Source organism: Somniosus microcephalus, chromosome 10, assembly GCF_052327205.1.
Source record: "Somniosus microcephalus isolate GS21.2 chromosome 10, FLI_Smic_1.0, whole genome shotgun sequence".
NCBI classification, from domain to species: Eukaryota; Metazoa; Chordata; class Chondrichthyes; order Squaliformes; family Somniosidae; genus Somniosus; species Somniosus microcephalus.
The window spans coordinates 158,220,236-158,234,538 of NC_140996.1; the positions used below are offsets into that span (position 1 = coordinate 158,220,236).

General features: G+C 45.6%; 1 protein-coding gene across 1 annotated transcript in view; it reads left to right on the forward strand.

The window, feature by feature from the left end:
- Positions 1-14,303, forward strand: part of LOC147111791 (E3 ubiquitin-protein ligase SH3RF3-like) — a 442,366-nt gene that overhangs the window by 322,765 nt on the left and 105,298 nt on the right. The window contains exon 4 of the mRNA XM_085999027.1: positions 9,440-9,793. Within this exon, the coding sequence (XP_085855153.1) occupies positions 9,440-9,793 (354 nt within the window). The remainder of the gene's footprint in view (positions 1-9,439; positions 9,794-14,303) is intronic.

Below are 14,303 nucleotides of genomic sequence, written 5' to 3' on the forward strand. Positions count from 1 at the left end.
TGGAGGAAATTTCTGCTCATCCAGTACTGGATGTCAGACAAGCAATCTGACAATTTAGAGACCGTGGAGGGGTCGAAACAAGTGGTGGTGAGGTAGAGCTGGGTGTTGTCAGCGTACATGTGGAAACTGACACTGTGTTTTCGGATGATGTCGCAAGGGGCAACATGTAGGTGAGAAATAGGAGGGGGCCAAGGATTGATCCTCGGGGGACACCAGAGGTAACAATGTGGGAGTGGGAAGAGAAGCCATTGCAGGTGATTCTCTGGCTATGATTAGATAGATAAGAATGGAACCATCCAATAAACTTAACCAAGAGTTTTGCTCCAGACTGCTTTCCAGTGGTATGATCTGGAAGTACACATAGCTGTACATTGGGTGAGGACAGGGTTAGGCTTGGCTGTATTGTCACTTGCAATGAAATTGCTGCCGGCACAAGATATTGGTGAGCTGCTGCTGCTTGTGGGACCATACCTCAAACGGGTTGCTATCTTCAGGAGGAGTGAGGGAAAAAATTGAAAAGGAATAATCAAAACAAATATAATATAAGTCTTGTGTCTATCAGGCATCTGTCACACTTCAAAGTGCTATACTGTACTTTATTACAGATGTAAAACCATCTTTAAACAGAAAGAAAGTCAATCAATTACTGCTGTTTCTACTGACATTGATCACCTAGCCTTTCCCAAAGTGCAAGAGCTGGATATTTATAAGTAGCTGCCAATCTACAGAAACTTCCTTCCACAATTAGCTTCTAATGAAGTGTCACTTTGGCTCAGTAATGTTGCGTTTGCCTTTGAATCAGAGATTGTTGGTTCAAGCCCCACTTCAGGACTTGAGTTTATAATCTAGACTGACACTTCAGTGCAGTGCTGCATTGTCAGAGATGCTGTATTTCAGATGAGACATTAAACTGAAGCTTGGTCTGCCGGCCCCATTTCTGACCTTATCAATGGGAAAATCATTGACGAAGCAGCTGAAGGTGATTGGCTGAAGACATGACCTCAATATTTGTCTAATAATGAATAATCCTTGAACCCCTTATAACAATCTATTCTTCTTGTACAGCAGAGTTCCCCAACCTTTTTTGCTGAGCCCACTTTCGAAGATTCACATCCCATGTGTGGCCCCTCTTTCTAAGAAGCAGTATTTTTGTATAGAACAAGAGGAAATTATTTTCTTGGCTGGCACATAACGTATCACTTATAACAGAAAGCAACATAAATAGCACAGTAGCACTACTATACTACTGAATAAACTTGGACCATTAAAGAACGCTTAATAACTCACCTTTGTCTCAGTGAGTAGGGGCCACCCGTTTGCAGCTGGCGCAAAAAATTGTGGCATCTTGGTTTGATTTCGGAGAGTTTCAACCCAAATCAGTTTCAACCCAAATCAGTCTCTGCATGCAAGCAACTTCCATACTTGTGTTTGATGCAAGTAAGTGAGGCAAATCCCACTTCACACAGATACGTTGAGGCAAAGTGGACACTTTGGGAAATGGCTCGTGGGACAACTCGGTAAACTCTTTTTGAACTGAGAGCCAGAATTGATCAAGAGGCTTGGCTTTAAAATTATAGCTCAAAAGTCACCAGCAACGCCAGTCAAATTCTCTTGTCCTTTGCCAAGAAATCCTCTTAAAATGGTTTTCGAACCCAGACGAAATCCTGGAATTCATTTGACACTCTTTCAGGAAAATATTGGCTGAATTTTGTGCAAAACTGAGACAAATGTTCCAGAAATTGCATCTGTAACTTCCAGGACTGACATTTCACAGTTTATAACAGCAGAAGACAATGTCAGGAACATACTTACATTGTTTTGCAACACATTCGTTACTTGATAGCTTAAGGTTTTGGCAAAGCTGTACTTTTTTGTGCATGATGAAAATGTTAGAGATCTTACCTTGCAAAGTTCATTGAGTCTGTCAAGTATGTCACCCAAATAGCCCAGTAAAACCAGGAAGTGCTTGTCAAGGAAATGGTGGTGAAGTGGTGATTACAAGTTGATCAAAAACATGTGACACTCCATTCACAAATACTTGCCAAAACTTTACCACCAGACAGCCATGGAACTTCTTTGATTACCTTCATCTGTCTTTTTAGTTGAAAGAGCTTTTATTTGAAAAAAACCTCATGGCTTATCTTTGAGGGCAGGACATTTGGTCGCCAAGTGGTGTTTCAGTTTGTTGGTTTCATCCCATCCTGAGCAAGAACATAAGCACAAATAACACATTGGAGCCGCGGATTTTCGTCAGAACCAGTGAATACGAATCCAAAGTTTAATTAGCAAGGATCTTATTTCCTAGTTTTCTTTGTTCCAACTCTACATATTCTTATTGAGGATCAACATCCTCAACTTTATGCTTTAAAAAACACTCCATTCCTTCACAATTGTTTAACACCAAACGTCACAGTCGCATCAGTTATATAGCACACGAGAGCTAGGGGGCGCCGGTGCATTTGGAACACTTTAATTTGAAATGGCAGATCAGTGCAGATATCAATTCAGTGAAGGATCATCTGGGCTGATAGCGAACTATAATCTTGGGAAAAGACACGGTTTACCTGGTGGGTGCCTGGAGCTGCCGCTGATGCAGCCTCACCCCAGCTCGCTGCCTCAATATGGTAGACTGGCAATCCAAAGTCTGAATTTCTTTACATTTTAAAGAAACTGAGCAAATTTAAGTTTAAAATCGAAGAAAAAGAATACACCGATAAAGCCTTGCATAGGGCGATCTCAGCACAGCACACAAAATGTTTGAACTCCCGCTGATTTCTAACAGTGATAGTTGGACCACTGCTTCTGGTGCATAGGAACCGATTCCTCTGGTTATACAAGGATGCCTCGGTGGTTCTCCTTGATGGCCAACCCATCCTATCCTCCTCACGACCCCCCACATCCCACCAATTTGGGAACCTCTGCCCTACACATTACACTTCATTTTGAAGTTGGATTTGATCAAGTTCAAATTGAGAAGTCAACAGCAACATCTGTGTTTTCTGCTAAGTAGTTATGGGGGAGGGTTGAATTGCGGGTGTTGTGGTCACCTTATAACTGTAGTCCACTAATTTATATCACATAAGAGCAAAAAAAAAGTGTATTAAAACGTGGAGCTGAAACACAAGACTTGGAAATACCCACATGAGCTATCAAACGGCAAATGAAAAACACACAGAGAAGTGGAGTGAAAGCAATTCCCATGGTTAAAGCAAATCACACAGCAGAATATCAATGATGCATTAGTTCCCATGAATCCCCACAAGCCTTATGAAAAATAAAGTAAATAATCAGAAACACACAAGAAAGTGTAATTTAATTCCATTGGAAGTACATATGGATAGTATTATGAGGCAACTCATCAAAGTTTGTTCACCTCAAAACGCCCAAGGAATTGATGAGAAGTTTACGTTTTGTTTTATTTTTTCAAAATACAACCCCTTGAGACCTGTCAGAATACATATCTTTTTTTGTTTGTTTATAGAAAGATTCAGAAGATCTTGTGTTTACAGGAACATAATTATATTTCGCCAGTTGTTTTCCCACATCCTGTAATTTAGTCTGGCATTCAGTTGATATTTTTTTCCACTTACAAAAATTGTTTAAATTGTTACAATCTTTCCATTGGACGACATGCTACGGGATTTTCCTGATATTAATTATCCCATTGGGTGTATTAAAATGACTTAATGCTATAAACTCTCTTGAACTCGACTTGCTATTCCAGCAGTATTGTGTAAGGATTGCTTCTGGCACCATATCTTATTTTAATGCCCATTCTGACCTACTGGACTCCTGGTGCTGTGAAAGTTGCCACTGGGGCCAATTGCATTTTAATGATCCTGTTTGGAGCTTTCCTGATGATTTAACGCAGAGTTACTCCCAATTTTTTTTGCCACGGTCCTACAAATCTGAGCAGTGACCTACTGAAGAGCCACTCAAACAGATGTACCGTGCTAATAATGGGCTGGTTTGTACATCAAAGTTTTGCCCATCATTATTGACGACCCAGTATATCCATCAATGAGTTTTGGTCAGCTTTTCCAGTGTTTGAGGATCCAACTGTTCAGTTTGTGTCTGTGAGGGTGCCTACGTATTATTCATATTAATATCCCTCTTTCTCTGTGAGGAGGTATCTCTGCTCTGTGGTTTCCCACAGTGAAATGAGTAACAGGTGTAAGATCATGGGTGCAAGCTCACATCTTACCACTGTGCAGTGTCCCCATGCGCATCTCCACATTGTTTCTCAAAAATACAACAGAAAATTAAAATATCCTTTTTTGCTAAGTCAGCTATTTAATTCTTGCGCTTCAAAGTGGTTGCCAATTCTAAAGGATACATCTATACAATTGAAGTTACCCTCTGTAGCTGAACTGTGCTGTGCACAGCACTATCCACAGTCTGAGGAGATTCTGGCACCCTTTTAAATGCAAATCTATGAGCTGTTCTTTGATGTAAGAAGTTACGTTCTTGATGACTAAACATCAGCAATCTACCTGTGTGAATACTGTGGTCTAGTATTCAAGTGCTGGCCAGCTGATCTTCAGTTTATTTCCTATAACACTAACATAATGCTCCTTAAAACATACCTCTTTGACCAAGCTTTTGGTCATCTGTCCTAATATCGCCTTATGTTGCTTGGTGTCAAATTTTGTTTGATAATCACTCCTGTGGAGCACCTTGGGGCATTTTACTACATTAAAGGTGCTGTATAAATGCATGTTGTTGTTGTTAAAGTCCATCAGTTTCCACATGGCCTTTATCCACAGACTTTCTATGGAGATGTAGATGTTTTATTGATCGTGTAGAGATAGAAGCTATGTAAGTGAGGTTAGAGAAGTACCATTGGCTCCCGCAGGTAGAAGTCAATGGAAAGTATCTCTTTTCACTGTTCTCACTTTTCCAGTTTTACAATACACAGTACTGAAACGGCTCTAACCAAGGTCACAAATGACATCCTAATTGACTGTGACAAAGGTAAACTATCACTCCTCATCCTTCTCAACCTCTCTGTAGCATTTGACACGGCTGACCACACAATTCTACTCCAACGCCGCTCCACCGTCGTCCAGCTGGATGGGACAGCGCTCGCCTGGTTCCATTCCTATCTTTCCAGCCGTAACCATAGAATCACCTGCAATGGCTTCTCTTCCCACTCCCGCACTGTCACCTCTGGTGTCCCCCAAGGATCTATCCTTGGCCCCCTCCTATTTCTCATCTACATGCTGCCCCCTGGTGACATCATCCGTCGACACAGCGTCAGTTTCCACATGTACACTGATGATATACCCAGCTCTACCTCTCCTCCACATCTCTCGACCCCCTCCACTGTCTCTCTACTGTCAGACTGCTTGTCCGACATCCAGCACTGGATGAGCAGAAATTTCCTCCAATTAAATATAGGGAAGACCGAAGCCATTGCCTTCAGTACAAATCACAAACTCCGTTCTCTTGCCACCGATTCCAACCCTCTCCCTCGCAACTGTCTGAGGCTGACCCAGTCTGTTCGCAACCTTGGTATTATATTTGATCACGAGATGAGATACCTTACTCATATCTGTGCCATCACTAAGATTGCCCATTTCCACCTCCGTAATATTGCTCGTCTCCACCCTTGCCTCAGCTTATCTGATGCTGAAACCCTCATCCATGGCTTTGTTACCTCTAGACTTGACTATTCCAACACACTCCTGGCCGGCCTAGTTCTACCCTTCGTAAGCTAGGGGCCATCCAAAACTCTGCTGCCTGCGTACTAACTCGCACCAAGTCCCGCTCACCCATCTCCCCTGTGCTCGTTGACCTACATTGGCTCCCAGTTAAACAACCATTCGTTTTTGAAAAATTTTCATCTTTGATTTCAAATTCCTCCATAGCCTCGCCCAATCCATATCTCTGTAATTCCCTCCAGCCCCACAACCCCTCCGCGATCTCTGCGCTCTGCCAATTCTGGCCTCTTGAACATTCCTGATTTTAATTGCTCCACCTTTGGTGCCCGTGCCTTCAGCTGCCTACGTCCTAAGCTCTGGAATTCCCTCCCTAAATCCCTCCGCCTCGCTAACTCTCTTTCCTCCTTTAAACCGTTCCTTAAAGCCTATCTTTTTGACCAAGTTTTTGGTCATCTGTCCTAATATCTCCTTATGTGGCTCGGTGTCAAATTTTGTTTTGATAATGCTCCTGTGAAGCGCCTTGGGATGTTTTACTCTGTTAAAGGTGCTGTATAAATGCAAGTTGTTGTTGTTGTTTATCATGAGTGACAGTGTTGTTTTTCAACAAAGCTGTGTATATCAGTGTAGCATCCAGAGGCTAAAGAAAAGGCGAGGTGAATCCAGGAGTTTGTGTGTTGCAGCCCACTCCTTTTTCTTCAGCAGCATTATTATGGCACATTTCCCAGCATTAGGTGTTCCTGCATGGAATGATAATTCAGCCTTTGGGTGTTATGAAATGCTGATACATAATGCAGGGTTTTAGACATAAAATAGCTGCTTATGGCAATATTATTGCCCAAAAAAATCTCTTTTAAAATAAACAGTACCAGTCTATTAAACTATCGTTCTTCAGTGACAACTAGAAATGGATTTTGAGACTGAGGTTGTTTGATAAATTCGATGGACGCATCATTACTAAACATCAAAGACTGAACCAAGGAAAAAGCAGGTACTCGCTGAGTTTGATCTTTCTGCTGTTTTTTTGTACATACTGTAGCTCAGTTGGATGCTTTAAACCATAGGTTTTCAAACTGGGCTTGTTGGGCCCCAGCGGGTCTGGAAAGGGATCCCAGGGGGACCCTGAGGTCATCAGATCCTATCCATCTGTTGTATTCATTGACTCACATTATTTCTGTTGCTGTGCACTAATAGAAAATGCCCTCTGTAATGATAGTATTATTTACTTTTGGACAGCTGGCCCTCTTCTGAGATCAGGACAGAGAGCTTGGAAGTGTGTCATTGTTTGCTATGTATTCCCAGGAATGTGCCGAATCTTTGAGGGGGGCTGAGGGGGTGGTGGGGTGGTATCACACAGAAAAGTGTGAGAATAGTTCTTTTAAATCTGAGCAAACCTTCAGCTGGGAATAGTTACTACAGTCCATCTGATCAACAAGTAGGATTGTGGTTGGTCAGTCACGTCTGGCCTGTCTGTGACATCTCTGTTGTGCGCAGGCTTGATCTGCGGAAGTGCAGCAAGAAAAAATGGAATATGGTTTTGACCATAGATGTACAAAAAGGAGAGTTTTCATTTCTGGCAATAGTCCTGAGTTGGAAGCAGATTAATATTTTCCACTGAGGTGTACAACTGGCTCAGAAGCACATTGTATCATAGCTAGGAGGTTACAGAGGAGAATAAAGTGTTTGGAGTTTAGGTTAAAGCTCTTTGATGTGTCCTTTCTCTCCTCTTTCTAATCAAGTTTGCCAAAGAGGGAGCTCTGCTCCTTATGATTATAATGGCAGTTATTCACAATGTTGTTTCTTTATTCTTTTTCTCCTTTCCTTTGGATGTTGTCAAGCAGAAGGACAGTGGACATTTTCACATACCCCTCCGATTTCCAACTTAAGTCTTCTTATCAGGAATCCTGTGCTTTATTTTTGATTTTTTACCCTGCTCCTTCATGGCTTTTTTTTCTTTTCTCTTTCTTTTTTGGCACCTCCACTCCCAATCCTGCCTTCATCCAGCATCCACAAATACACTTCCCAGCTAACATTACTGGATAGACATCCGCAGGGGGAACCTTGGCTGATTCATTTTTTCTTCCCCCCCACCCCCCTTTAGCTCAGGAAGACTGAAGCCAATTGTAACATTCTTTTCATCACCCCAGATAATGTCAGCTAACTTGTAACAGACCTGAGATGGAACAGAGATCTCCCTGGTCTGAAAAGTTCGGTAGCATGCCACTTGCGCATGTAACCAAAGAGAGAGCTAAATAATGTCTCTTTTTTTGCAGTTATGACAAACTGCACAGTAACACTGAATTAGAGATGGCATTATGGTACATCTGTTTTCCAGACACTCAGATTACCTCCTTTTTGTACAAAAAATGGAAAACTAAGAGGTAAAACGAATCCATCTGAGCACTGGACTTGTACCTAGCCATAGAGATTTTCAATTGACAATATTGTAATGGAAATGGTTTCAACCTCTGTGTGAGAAGCCCAGTGACTCATGTATTCAAACTGAATGTACTGCACCATGGTCTGGTAGAACACAGAGTTCATACCCAAAAGCAATGCTCCACATTTTAAGCTATCAATCTCATCTGCTTCAGCATGGCAAGGTGCCAACAGGAAGCCAGATGCTTTCTAACAGGAAGAGAGGGAGAGTCAGCCCTGACAGCCTGGACTGCTCTTGTGGAGCCCCTAACAGCATGTGAAGGAGTCCTGGTAGTAGATTCTTTCTCAAGCTCGCAGCTGGCATTGGCCCATGGCACCAGGAGACTCCAAACAGGGCAAGGGAGGAGATAGCTTAAAAGAGAAAATATGCAAATTAAGTAGTGCCCTGTTTTTGCAAATTCCTACAGCAGAGACATGAATCGCCTGCTACTTCCTGTACTAACTCTTCATGGGTGTATTACACATTAATAAAAATCTCCATTGCCTTAAAGCTTGGAGGTTGTGGACAGGATCAGCTGCACAAGACACTGCAGGCAGCTATAATTTGCTCCATTGCCTCTAGTAATGACTTCACCTTGCAGACTCCAGCTGGTGTAAATGGGCCTTTAATTGAATATCAGCTGGGTTTGACTGCAGTCTCCTCCTGCATTCACTGGAGATGACTGATTGCACTGTGTCAGCTTGATTCGTAAGCTTCATACAGTTAGCTTTTATCACAATGAGACGTGAAGTTACAGCCTGCTTCTGCTGGATCCTTGCCATGTTAGGCTTCAAATCACTGGAACTGAGTAAAACAATCTGTGATTCGTTAGTTAACTCCATAACAGCAGGAAAAGGAGCAGCTGGAATTTAAATCTTGTACTGAATTCCACAAAGTTGTGTCATTATGCAGCTAGGGATCGATGCACCAACAGGCAGGTAACCATGGGTTAAATTTTATTGCAATTGCGTCACGCCAAATAAATTAAGTTATTCTCGTACCTATTTGTCACAGTGCAGGAGAGTTGAGGCTGGTTTAATGCATTAGTTGCTGCCAAATAAGTTTTCTTTAAAGTCACCATGTACCATTCCACTCCCCAATTTAGTGGAAATCATTTTCAGAATTTAAGCAAAGTTGCACCCGACCCAAACCCACCCGTTTTTGGGGGTTAAAATTACCCCGTTGTGTCTGCACCAGCCCTTTGCTCGAACAATCCAAGACTAATCCCACTGCACTGTTATTGCACCATCACCCTGCTTCTTTCTCTGCTTCGAACACATGCAGCTTATGAAGAAGAACATTGACTTGCTTAACAATAACATTTTTAATGATCTTTAATTTTGTTTATTTTTCCACGCAGCTTAATTCTACTGCGAAACAGCTGATTGAGATGGATAAACAGTGCCTGCCAGTTGCACAGAACATTGATGCAGCTCCAGCAGCTGCCACCAATGCAGGAGCCAGCCCAGCATCTGGCTCTCCCGTAAATAGCGCCGGGGCTGCCAGCGCTGTTCACAGACGTATTGACGGCAAGAAAAATGCTAAGAAACGGCACTCCTTCACTTCGTTCAGCATGTCACACAAGTCTTCCCAAGCCGTCAACAACAGGCACTCGATGGAAATCAGTGCACCAGTTCTCATCAGTTCCAGTGACCCCAGAGCTGTTGCCAGGATTGGGGAAGTGCCACATCTGTCATCTAGTGCTCCTTCCCAGGTAAAGTAACCTGAGAAAAGTATACAAGTACCTTTCATGAGTAACATGGCCCATAATAGAGGCCATACCTTCTTTACAGGTGAAATTGCATTCATAAACTCTTTGATTTGAAGCCTTGTATATTCTGGGAAACTACATGTAGAAATCAGGAAGGAGTTGGGTGGTGGAGGGGTTGGGGGGTGGAGTCGCTCCATCAGTGGTGGTTTGTGGATGTCCTAAACTGGGTGAAATAGAATGCAGAGCAAAAATCCCACCAGAAGCCGGCAGCAAAAAACTGTATCTAATTTAGAATTAATTGAGTCTCTCAGAGAGGCTACAAGGGTAGCTTGAATGAAAAGTCCGAAATGTCACACTGCTAAAGAATAAAGTGCTCTTCTGAGGCTTTGGATAAAGCATGTTGTTGGGGTAGAGTAGAGAAATTTTTACTCCGCAACTTACCTGGGAATGCCAGAAGCTGACATTGGGTACTTGAAATGACAAAGGGCTGGATTTTGTGAATGGAGACGTGCTGGAGGCAGGACTGCTGCCTGTCAGGTCTCAGTCCTGCCTCCATCATGTTCAGGCCAACCAGAGGGATTTTTCCCTGATTGACCATGTTAATCCCGCCCTGCGGGCTCAGCAGGCCAATTAGGGGGAAGTCACTGACAGAGCACGTCAATGTCTGATGTGCCATCTGTCAAGACTTCTTGAAAGAAGAAATGTCAGCATTTGGCAGCTCTGTGAAGCTGTCAACCACTGACATTCTGTGTAGTTTGATGAGTCCTTGTGTTCAGAACTCATCAAATCTTTCAACTTTGTAGAAAGCAGATGACTGTTGGTTCGGAGGATCCAACAGCCAGTCTGTGAAATCTACAACGAAGATGTCGGGACTCCGGAACCACCACGGCTGAAGGCTGTAGGCAGAAACAAAGGTAAGTGAACATTTTATAACACTTAACACTCATCTCACATACTTACCACTCCACACTTGCACCCATCACTCACCTCTACATCTCACTTTCAGACTCCTCTGACCTCCTACTCGACTCCTCCAACCCGGCGGGGTTCTCAGAGGTCTGGAAGCCTTCACCTGAAAAGGTGAAATGGCACTAATCCTTTTTTCTGCCTGTTAACTACTTGTTAACAGGCAGTTAAAAGAATGTAATCCCTTTCCCGTCTCGAGGAGATGGCACCCAAAGCAAGACATCTTCCCGCCTCCTGGCAAAAGGGCACGGAGGCGGGATGGGGCGGGTTTGCCATCCACCCCCACTTTCTGCAACTTTATCGGCTGTCCCGCCTCCATACCCACCTCCTTGGGGCTGACAAAATCCAGCCCAATGTGTCCTATTCTCCATTACTGACATCCTTCGCTTTGGTGAAGCATACCATATCAAAAATAGTGGGGAACCAAGGGGCTTATGAGAATGAAGAACTTAAAGTTTTTTTTTATTCATTCATGGGATGTGGGCGTCGCTGACAAGGCCAGCATTTATTGCCCACCCCTAGTTGCCCTTGAGAAGGTGATGGTGAGCCGTCTTCTTGAACCGCTGCAGTCCGTGTGGTGAAGGTACTCCCAGTAATTAAGTAATTAAGATCAGTAGAAAAAAAGTACTTTAGAAACTAATGAGACTAAAAGCTGAAAAATTCCCTGCACCTGATGGCCTACATGCTAGAGGTGGCTGCAGCAATAGTGGATGCATTGGTTGTGATCTTAAATTCCCTAAATTCTAGAATGGTCCCAGTGGATTGGAAGGTAGCAAATGTAACCCCATTATTCAAGAAAGGAGAAGGAGGGAAAACAGGGAACTACAGGCCAGTTAGCCTGATATCAGTCGTCAGGAAAATGCTGGAATCCATTATTAAGGAAGTGGTATCAGGGCATTTAGAAAATCACAATATGATTAGGCAGAGTCAACATGGTTTTATGAAAGGGAAATCATGTTTAACAAATTAATTAGAGTATTTTGAGGATGTAACTAGCAGGATAGATAAAGGGGAACCAGTGGATGTAGTATATTTGGATTTCCAAAAAACACTCGATAAGGCGCCACATAAATCGTTGCTATGCAAGATAAGGGCTCGTGGGGCTGGGGGCAATATATTATCATGAATAGAGGATTCGTTAGTGGACAGAAAACAGAGAGTAGGGATAAATGGGTCATTTTCTGGATGGCAAGCTATAACTAGTGGGGTGCAGCAAGAATCAATACTTTGGCCTCAGCTATTTACAATCTATTGGGGAAACACTGTGTGTATGTAGATAAACCTGTATAATCCCCTTTTAACTGCTGTATTCCCCTCCCCCCGCAAGACAGTTGCAAGCTGAGAGGAATAAGGCACGTTCAGACTTGCCTGCTGCTGATAGAAGGAAAACCAATCAGGTTCCAGCAGGTGACCAATCCGTGAGTCATCACAGGTTCGCGGGCTTCACGAATTCAGTACTGTATTGTGAGAGTTGGAGTAAAGACCTATTTCTTGTAGCTCGCTGTGTTGCCTATTTCTTTACGCGGGAGACCGTAGTCCCCCACATTGGTGACCCCGAATGTCGGCGGCCGAAGCCCCCAACTCACGCAGCCCTACAGAGGCCAGCAACGACCCAATGGCAACCAGCAGCAGCCTGATGTCAGCCGGCGCCGCGTCTTTGAAGCTCCCCACCTTCTGGGAACACCAAGCACCAGCTTGGTTCACGCACTCGGAGGCTCAATTCACCCTTCGCAGGGTTCAAGACGATGAAGAAAGGTACCTCCACGTAGTCTCAGCACTAGCAAGCTCTACCGCCGCTGAAGTTCTCGACCTGCTGGGGAACCCACCACAGACCGGCAAGTACTCAACCATTAAGGGCCGCTTGCTGCAGGCTTATGGCCTGTCCAAGGAGGAGAGGGCCCGCAGGCTTCTCTCACTACCAGGCCTCGGCGATTCTACCCCGACCCAGTTGATGAGCCGGATGCTTGCGCTCCTGGGCTCTGAACCGCAGTGCTTTTTGTTTCGGGCCCTTTTCCTCAGCCTGCTTCCTCAGCAGGTACAGACTGCCCTCGTGGGGTCCCCGATCACGGACTGCGTACAACTGGCAGCCGCCGCGGACAAAGTTTTCACCGTCGCCCAACTCGGCTGTGCAGCCGCGAGGCTCCCCGACACCACCGAGCGCGCGCCGCCACGCCAGGCCGTAGAGCTATGCTACTACCACGCGCGTTTCGGCCACAAGGCCCAACGCTGCAGAGCACCCTGCTCTTTCGATCAAACTAAGATGGCCGCCCGGCCCAACGCACCAGCCCCGCGCCGCCGCCTAGGCCCGCTCGACTGCACCCCCGCCGCCACGATGGCCATCAGCACCGCAGGTAAACTGCTGTACATAACCGACTCTCTTTCAAGGCGCAGATTCCTTTGCGACACCGGAGCCCAATGCAGCATAATTCCTGCCTCCCAGCTCGACATCCAGGCAGGCCGCAGTGGCCCACCCCTCGTGGCGGCAAATGGCGCAACCATCGCTACTTTCGGAAAGCGACGGGCCGAGGTTTGTTTCAACGGCCAGCGATTTACGTGGGATTTCGTGACAGCCTCGGTGGCACATCCTTTGCTGGGTGCCGATTTCCTTTGCGCCCACGGACTCCTGGTCGACGTCCGCGACAGGCGCCTGATCGATGCAGCAACTTTCGCTTCACTGGCCTGCCAGCAGAGCAACAGCCCGGCCCTCGTCGGGTCCTGCTCCGCCCCGGCGCATGACGACTACGCCCGCCTACTCGCAGATTTCCCGAGGCTCACACAACCGACCTTCTCAGCCGCGGCAGCCAAGCATGGGGTCGAGCACCACATCGCCACTACGGAACCACCAGTGTTCGCTCGAGCCAGACGCCTGGACCCAGCCAAGATGGCGGTGGCCAAGGAAGAATTCGCCACGATGGAAAAACTGGGCATCATCCGCCGCTCGAACAGCCCTTGGTCGTCCCCCCTCCACATTGTGCCCAAGCCGGGCGGTGGCTGGCACCCCTGCAGCGACTACAGACGGCTCAATGACGTCACCACGCCCGATAGATACCCCATTCTGCACATCCAAGACTTCTTGGCACACCTAGCAGGAAAGTCCGTCTTTTCCAAGGTCGACCTGATTCGCGGCTACCATCAGGTCCCCGTCCACCACGCAGACGTCCAGAAGACAGCGGTCATCACCCCCTTCGGACTGTTCGAGTTCCTGCGCATGCCCTTCGGGCTTAAGAACACCGCACAGGCCTTCCAACGGCTCATGGACTCCGTCCTACGGGACCTGAGCTTCCTGTTCGTCTATCTGGACGATATCCTCGTGGCCAGTACCAGCAAGGCCGAGCACATCGCGCATTTGCGCTCCCTTTTCCAGCGCCTCAGCCAACACGAGCTAATCGTCAACCCGGCCAAATGCCAGTTCAGAGCAGCCCAAATTGACTTTCTCGGCCACAGAATCTCGCCAAGGGGAGCCATTCCCCTACCTTCCAAGGTGCAGGCAGTGGCGGACTTTCCCCAGCCCACCTCGGTTAAGGCGCTGCAGGAATTTTTGGGGATG